Consider the following 8,807-nt stretch of genomic DNA (forward strand, 5'->3'; position numbering starts at 1 on the left):
CACTCACTCACTCACTCACTCACTCACTCACTCACTCACTCACTCACATCCATCCATCCATCCATCCATCCATCCATCCATCCATCCATCCATCCATCCATCCATCCATCCATCCATCCATCATCTTTACTCGCTTTTCTTTTTCAGGTTGCAGGGGGTCACTGGTGCTCATCTACAAGTTTCAAGTCTATCACAGAAGACTGAATTCATGTAAAAAAAAAATATATATATATATATATATTTTGCCAATCTTTTTTAAAAACTAAAACAAAGAACTGTTCAGGCTTATGTGTTTTTTAACTGTAGAGAAATTGAGTATCCTACTTTGAAGAAATAAAGCATAACGTTAAAGGGAGTACAATTTACTCTGTGTGTTAGTACTAGTATCAACATATTTGCAAAGGAAATGAGAGGAAAACTGCTAAAACTAGTCATTTTTTTATTATGGGTATAACATCCTATAAAATTCAGTTTTATGTTAGTTTTGGTCCAAGCTTGAAAGAGCCGCATGAGGCTCCAGAGCCACAGGTTGCAGACCCCTGGTATTGCAAGAAGATTTGTAGACAGACAGACGTGCAGTAAGCTGTCTGCTCCTTGTCTGACTCTTGGGTAAGCTGCAGCTCTCCCATGTGGCCATTACTGTCCCTGCAGAAGATTTTGTTTGCTTTCTTACAATGTTGAGAAGAGGGGAAGAATCTGAAACATAACGTGACTATTCCAAAAACACTGTGCAGCGTACAGTTGTATGTGTCCTCCTGTAGATCTGACCGACAGGCAGACAGTGTGTTAAGACACCTGAAGCTGCCAGACTGTCATGTCAGCACACAGCTGACCCTCCTTAAGCTGAGATCCAATTACCGGGTATTATATTAGCCCTCAAAGAGAGATGAGCACATTAAAAAAAATGAACATGTGTAGTCACCATATTCAAGTACAATATGTGTTTTTGAAAATGTGCTCATTTCTAACACAGATATGTATACAAAGACAATATGAACACAAGCTGCATTGACTTTTTTCCTGTCATTTGATGTTTGATTAAATTAGAAGCACTTTTTGAATCTTCCTTGTGTTTTTATTGTGCATGTTTTACCTCAGCAGCTGCAGGTTTCCTCTTCTGTTCGCCACCACACAGACTCTCCAGGCTGAGGCTGGCTTCATAACACTCGGGGCACACTCGAATGCTCGTCTTATTGTCCAAGGTCCTCGAACACTTGGCACAGATGGCCTGCAGGTGGACACACACAGACAGTTAACTGACTGAGGTCCATTTTCCACTTGTCCGCTCACTTTTGTTTTCCATCAACGCATTACTTCATCACACCAAATTTGCCCAAATTTGTCTCGGTCCATCTGTGCTCACCGCTCCGCAGGACTTGCAGTGATGCTTGCGCTTGGTGAAATTGAAGCTTTCATTGCAGCCTTTGCATGTTTGTTTCTCCTTGTCCTTCTTCCTGGAACTCTTCTAATACAAAAAACAAACAAACTATAAGAACAGAACAAGTACTGGTATGTCAATGATTTAGCTCAAACGAAATAGAAACAATGTCAAGTCCAACGAGAGAGCCGCAGGTTTAAGTCCACCAGTATGCAGTCACATGTTGAAGTGTGCTGACGCTTCACGGCCTCCAATGTGCCCAGTGGTGTATGAATGCGATCTAAAGCACTGATTAGACTCTACAGAATGATTTATTGAGCTTAGCTTCATCTAGATGTAGAGTGCTGGATAGATAAAGAGAGCACAGATTGTGTTGAAAAACACTCCTGGTTGGCTAGAAAGATACTGTACAAGCACGGACCATTTACAAATATATACACACTAAGGCTGGACAATAATTCAATATTGACATATGTCGCAATATACTTTTATTCAATAAAGGTGATATGAGTTTTAAGCACATTTTCAATATTTCGATATGATTCCAGAGTTTCACTGACACATTTCTTTTTCTGTTCAGGTTGAAATTGAAGCGGCCAGAAAAAGCTGAGACATAAAAAGCCGCGACAACTACGCAAGTGCGTGGTGACGTAGATGTTACGCAGAGCGCGAGTCCAGTAGGCGTTAGCTGTAGCAGGCTAGGCTAATCCAACGCGCGTTAAGTTTTCGCTTCAAAATGAGTTCCCATGACCGTCAGAATGTGACATTAATTTATTTGTACAGTTTGTACAGTTTTTCTGAGGCTTTTATATTGTTTATATCTATATCAAATTATATTGTTATCGACCGAAATTAAGAAATATATCGCGATAAAAGTTTTGGCCGTATCATCCAGCCCTAATACACACTATTTCCTGTCAGAAGTTTGTTCATTATGAATAAGTGGGCTGAAAATTTAAACTTGGCTCATCTTTGTACACAAAACTAGACAGATTTTTGTCCCAACAAACAATAAGGATTTCCCTTTCTGTACCGTACGGTAAGAGTTTATCTTCTAAAGATAAGATAGACTTCTTGTGTTTCAGTCAGACAAGATCGTTCAAGCAGACTGCTCACAGTCACTGCAGACAAATAATACGCTGCATGTGCAACATAAAAAAAACATGGATTACTGAGTCCAACAGGATTTCAAAACAATTTAAACCCCAGATTTGATTGTAGGTCAAACAAGGACAAGACATAAAATCTTAATACATGTTCTAATGAAGACTGCAGGAACCACTCCCCCTGACTTTTGTGTAAAAACTAAAATCATTTTAAGAAGAGAAGGGACGGAGTAACAGCTGTTTTGATCAAACAGGTGTTAATATTACACACATAATATTAATAATAATATTACTAATATTACAGGCAAACACTGCTGTCCTTTAGCTTTCGGTTTTAATGAAAATTGAAAAAGGAGCATTTACACAATGTAAACTGCTAATAAAAACTAAAACATAAGCACAAAAAGCAGTAGTTAAATATAAAATGTAACAGAGTTTGGTGAATTGCTTGGTTAGAAAATAACAAGCATATTTTAAAATGAGCTATTGTGGAAAATTGCAAATAGTTTAGGGACATCAATAATAATATTAACATAAACAACATATATCCTATATACCCAAATGCATATTAATGTAAACACAAATTTAAATGGTAAAAGAGACAGAGTGGAGAACAATCAGAGCATGACTGATCTTGAAGGGCCGTGATGGGCACTGCTTTCAAAGCAAATGGCTGTGAGCTGAAAGTCACTGTATCGTTCAGTGAACAACACTTATCACTGCATTCAGCAAAGAAATTAAAGGTCTGCCTTGTAAATGGAAAAAAAGCAAACAAAACAAAGTCCAGGCTGCACAGTCCAACGCTGAAAAGATGACACTGATTATACGGGGGCTCATTTATGACAAGGCATGGAAAATACATGCATGTGCGAAGGCGTCATTTATACTGAAAAATCACATGTAAATGCTGCTATCTGCCTGATTCAGGAAAATCCCTGCTCAGTTTTTGTCAGGGCCCAAATTTCCCGGCAACACTCTGCACATAACACAACAGGACAGCTGAGCGTGCCGACACCAAACTGGCTTTCCTGCAGTCCAGAAATACCACTCACTGAAAGCATTTTGGCACATCATGAAGCAAACAGTGTAACAAAGACACTGTAGGACGACTGGGAAAACATTTGTGAATCTTGAACAGTTGGTCTCTCAAACACTTAAAGAACGTGAAAAGACTCAGAGATAAACACGCTCCGTCCTGCTCTAATTCACCGTTTTTAATTTGGATCGCATTTATCTTGAAACATTACGTTATTGTGCAGTTAATTAATGAGATTGAATCCCAGTGACAGTTCCTCAGTGAAGCATCACAACACGTTTCAATCATATATGACAGTTTCTTACCCTTTCGTGTAGTCTTTCACCATCCGAGTCAATTGAAGTGTTAAACCAGGGACCCTGAGGAGAAAATTCAACACTTAGCACAAAAAAACAACAACTTCCTCCTTCATTAAAGCACCTCCACCACTAGATGTCAGCCTGCCCCATGTGGAGCTGGTCCTCTGGTTTGTGTCAACCAGCTGCTTGGCTGGGATCCAGCAAAGGTCAGCCCAAGAGGGTAAAAGAAGATTCATAATAATTCTGTGTAAACTTTTGTGCTTTCCCTATTAGGTGATTAGAGGGAGGAGACTCCCAGATGCAACACGTGGAAATAAAGAGCTTCTTTCTGTGAGTGTTAAATCTGTATCAAACTACCACATCCATAGATGGAAACGCTGTTCAGGCAGACAAAGACGAGACTATGATAAAATCATTCACTGGTCTCACATGATTCACTGAACAACGTGACCCGCTGAGTGGGCCGTGCCAATGAAGGGACTTGTAGAGTGTGACTTACCGGTGACTCCGGCACGTGGTCATCTTCACGGGAGAAGGAGCTGTTGAACGCTTTGTTGAACGTTTCGCTGTTTTGTTTGTGTCGTTCAATAGTGGCCTTGATCACCTGAGAGTGAGAGGAAAAGAGAAGAGACGGAAGGAAAAACAAATAAAAACACGTTAGCATTTGGATGCAGCTTGATGGAAAAGTTTCTGATCTTATGAACCCTATCGACAAAGCTTGTTCCTGGGTTTAAAAGACATACTCGCGCAAAATTGTGATACGTTGTGTGATTGGTTAGTGGTCAGATTATGACCATCAGCCACCACCCCACCAGATTTTATCTCAATACATGTAAAACTGACTGAGTTACAAATAATTTGGTGTCTTCTGAGGTTGATTAGCAGTGGTGGCCATCCTAAATTAGGCTGATTCCAAAAGTGAATCTGTTATTGATGTACATCCAGTAATTATTTTGATAAGAAACAATAAGACAAATACGGTAAGTAAACTTTGACCTTTACCCTAAGTCTAACCAATGCCAGTATTTGCTTAACCATAAGCTTGACTTAAACTCAATTCAACCCTTAGCCCCAGTGCTTAATTTGAGCCGGAACAGGATCCAGGAACTCTCTTATTTTGACAGGGTGCATTCTGGTAACTGTTTGCTAGGATCTGTTAACTCTCAGGTTTACTAATATTGAAGTTATGAACAAATTTGACTGCCTTGAACAAATAAAACGCATATTTGATATGTAAACTGAAAATAATTACATAAACACTCATTTTAAACATAACGGCCACTTATGAGCTTCCTAATGTCACATAAGAGCTGCCTCTTCAAGTAAGTATTTCCACTTCTACCCACCCCTGGAGGGGCAGAGTTAGAATACTTGAGAGAAGCGAAGCATGCTCTCTTCACACAAGGGGAGAGCTGTTGGTCAGGCTACTTCTTGTTGCTCTCTAAAATAGTTATTGAATCAAGTGTTTACAAATGTAGGTAAACGTAGGTGTTTAACAACCCATTAAAATACACCAGAATGCAGGAAATGGCATCACAGTATTCAAACATTTCTGGGGGTTTTGCGTTCCGGCATCATCTGGTTCACAAATTAAGCACTGCTTAGCCCTAAACAGAACCATTAACCCAATCATGCTGTTCCACCATATTAGGATCGGGCTTTGGTCCCCATTAAGAGTACTGGTCCTGACAAGGTAGGTGAGTATCCCAGAAAAGGTCCTAAAAAGGTGAGAAACACCAAGTACACACAGAAAAAATGACATCATCGCACACCTTTCATGGTGGAGGGCGATAACGAATGACAACAGCCGTCTCCAAAAGCACCACGGTCCTACTATCACGTCTTGTTTTACTTTTCACTGCCTCACAGCTGTTCTGCTCCTCTCATGCTTGCATATGAACTCCGTACCTCCTAAGCCCACTGTGTGAAATGATAACTCTCTAGCCAAGTCAGCAAAAGGCTTTAATCAGCTTTACTCAGCTGTAATGGGCTAAATGAGCAATGAGCGGTTTCAATATAAAAAATATATTATGCTCAAAATCTGAGCACATTGAAAAAATACTAATCCCCTTTTTTTTAAATAAAGCAGAATAACTAAAGGCATAAACCCACGGTGCTGTATTAGAGACCCGGATTGTGTGTTCATATGTGTGTGGGTGTACGATTGTGTGATTCTTGCCTGAATCCAGTCTTCTTTCTCCTCTGCTGTCCTGCAGAGTTAAAAGAATATTAAAAAAAAAATTTGAACAAAAAATACATCCAACCACGTTAAAATAGCTTCAGAAAGTTAAAATTAGACACTAGAGAAGGCATTTAAAGAAATCTTATTCTGTGACAAATTGTAGTACTAAGACATTAATCATACACAATGACTATGAATAACGGTTCAGTGTCAGGTGTGCAAATGTGCCGCTTGGCAAAGCCAAAGAAAACTAAAAGTTTATTGTGTTTAATCATTCAGTTGGTTCAGTCAGATTTCTAATAATTAATGCTACTTCTAAAACCATAAATAAATAACCTTAGATCATACTACATCAAGCTGTAACAATTACTTCTGGGAATATCCTGATGCATGCTCAATAATATTTCACAAAGAAGCTATTACTTTTATTAATAATAAAATATGCCATATTTGTTTCTGTAATATCAAGAGTCAAGCACGTGGCTCTGGGGATAATAGAGATGCGTTTACCTGGCCTGCAGCTCGAGTGAACGCTGTTTACCGATGATGGCAAACGTGTGAGGAAGGTTCTGCTTCACGTTCTCCTGCACCTGAGGTTAAGAAGCAGAATACAAGAGATGTGCACACAGCAGAACAAACTAAAGGTCTAAAGAGGACAACAGAAAAGATCTATAAGGTGTAGAGAAATGAACGTTGACCTCCATGCCAGCGATGTCAATCCTCTCTCTGACACTGAACTTCTGCCCCATCAGTCTGAGTTTAGGCACGCAGTATAGCACCATATTGTTGAACTGCATAAGGAGCAGGGAAAAAAAGCAGGTAATGACCATACATATGCATATATACATTCACCGGAGTGGCACATTTTTACATTTTCAACCCCTCTCACCAAGTAGAGGTAACGGTCTTGTGCTGTTCCATTTTTGGCTGACATTTTCTTGATAAGCCCTTCTTTAATAAGCTCATTGGCGGGGTTAACTATGTCCTCCTCTCCACCGAGCCGCTCGTAAACCTCCAGGAGCTTGTGCATCTTCTCCTGAAAAACATTCAGAAGCAGGAGGATGAGGTGAACAGAGAGGGAGAGAGAGAAAAACACCGTGAAGACACTTAGATCAGAAGATCAATGGAGCTCCTGCACATTTTATTTAACACATTTCCATTTATTGGATTTTCTTCACTGTCAAAATGAAAAAAAAAACTAAACAATTACAGTTTATGACATATTTGTCTACTAAAGTTGTTTAAAGAATGTGAGGGGTGCAGGGCCAGACGGATGAAAGCGATGAGAATTAAAGTGATGCAGGTCATGCCACTCGCAGCAGGAAACAGCAGCTTCCTGTCTGTGACAATGCAATGTTGCTGACAAACATACGCAAGTCTTTGATTGTGTAACACATTACTGGCTCAAATAAAGTTTAATCAGAAGGACTGGAACACCAGCATCTTGTGCAATAAAAAGCCTTACCATTTTCCTGATTGCAGCATTGGAGTGATTGGCTGCAGTAGAGATGAGCTCCAGCGCCTCTGCAGTGCACATAAACAGGAATAAATACGAAGCAAAACGCCAAGAAATAACAAAAACGATGTTGTCTCACTGATAGAATGATCAGAATCACTAACAACAGACTGGATAGGTCAAACACTAAACATGCACACACTAAATCCTCATCTAACTGCGTTTTAGATCGGCTCCCTGACAACAAGGAGTTTAACACAAATGGCTGTGAGCACCTGAGCTGGCTGCATTAATCATAAGTGAACATAAACAGAAGAGACACAGAGTGGGGAGTGAGGCCAGAGCAACAAGATAAATTGGTTTTCAGCAGGAGTGGATGAGAAAATCCCTTGTAGACTCCAAACAGCGCAGCAGGGTGAGGTTAAGACCTCAATAAACGAACACAGAGACGTCACAGAACATCAGACCAGGTCAACATGTGTAATTCATCTCTAAACAGCTGCACAATCATTGTTTTGAACTTCCATTACTATCATTTGTGTTTCTTTACACAGCATTTACTTCTAACACCAAGAAAACACACTCACAAAAACAACATTTAAAGCTCAACCAAACCTTAATTCTTTAAAAAGAAAATGGTCATAAATCCTACAAACCCACGGCCTGATCTGAAAATGTCAAACAATATTTTTCTAACTACTTTCATCTTTCATTTCATGTAACATTTTTCTTGTAAGCATATACGATGTTTTACTCATTCTAATCATTTTTCATAAAGACTGTAAATAGCATTTAGACTTTTCTCCAGCACAAACAAAATATTTCCAGTCTTTTCTCTGATAATTATGGTAAACTTAAAGAAAAGGTTCAGATCTTCTGAAGTGCAGTTCTATGGAAAGGTCATCAACGATAATTATCTTACCTGTTCTAGATAGCTCTTTGAAGGACCCAAGTTTGGGAAAATAGTTAATTTAGACCAGACTGACACGCTAACAGCTACTTAGAGTGTGGTCAAGAACAAATTTCACTGCTGCCATCTTTAAACAACAACACTGATCTCATAAATCTCATCGATCTTGTAAACTCTTTATTTTTAAATGTACTTTACATCATCAGTAATATCCAGTTACATAGTTATTGCAGCAGAAATACTATGATACTCCTGCAGGAATGAGTAAATAAAAAAAAAAATAAGTAAGCAAGTAAATGAACAAGTAGCTAGCTAGCCAGCCAGCCAGCCAGCCAGCCAGACAGACAGACAGACAGGCAGGCAGGCAGGCAGGCAGGCAGGCAGGCAGGCAGGCAGGCAGGCAGGCAGGCAGGCAGGCAGGCAGGCAGGCAGGCAGGCAG

General features: G+C 39.7%; 1 protein-coding gene across 1 annotated transcript; it reads right to left on the reverse strand.

The window, feature by feature from the left end:
- Positions 1-786: 786 nt before the first annotated feature.
- LOC119416634 (FYVE, RhoGEF and PH domain-containing protein 3) lies at positions 787-7,525 on the reverse strand (the record flags this gene model as incomplete). Its single annotated transcript, XM_037683824.1, is given in 10 exon segments — positions 787-843; positions 1,094-1,228; positions 1,364-1,465; positions 3,826-3,879; positions 4,319-4,423; positions 5,999-6,029; positions 6,512-6,591; positions 6,700-6,792; positions 6,891-7,037; positions 7,467-7,525. Coding segments are annotated over 10 exon segments (807 nt in total).
- Positions 7,526-8,807: the final 1,282 nt, after the last annotated feature.

This window comes from Nematolebias whitei, chromosome 11 (genome assembly GCF_014905685.2).
Source record: "Nematolebias whitei isolate Nwh7 chromosome 11, NemWhi1, whole genome shotgun sequence".
NCBI classification, from domain to species: Eukaryota; Metazoa; Chordata; class Actinopteri; order Cyprinodontiformes; family Rivulidae; genus Nematolebias; species Nematolebias whitei.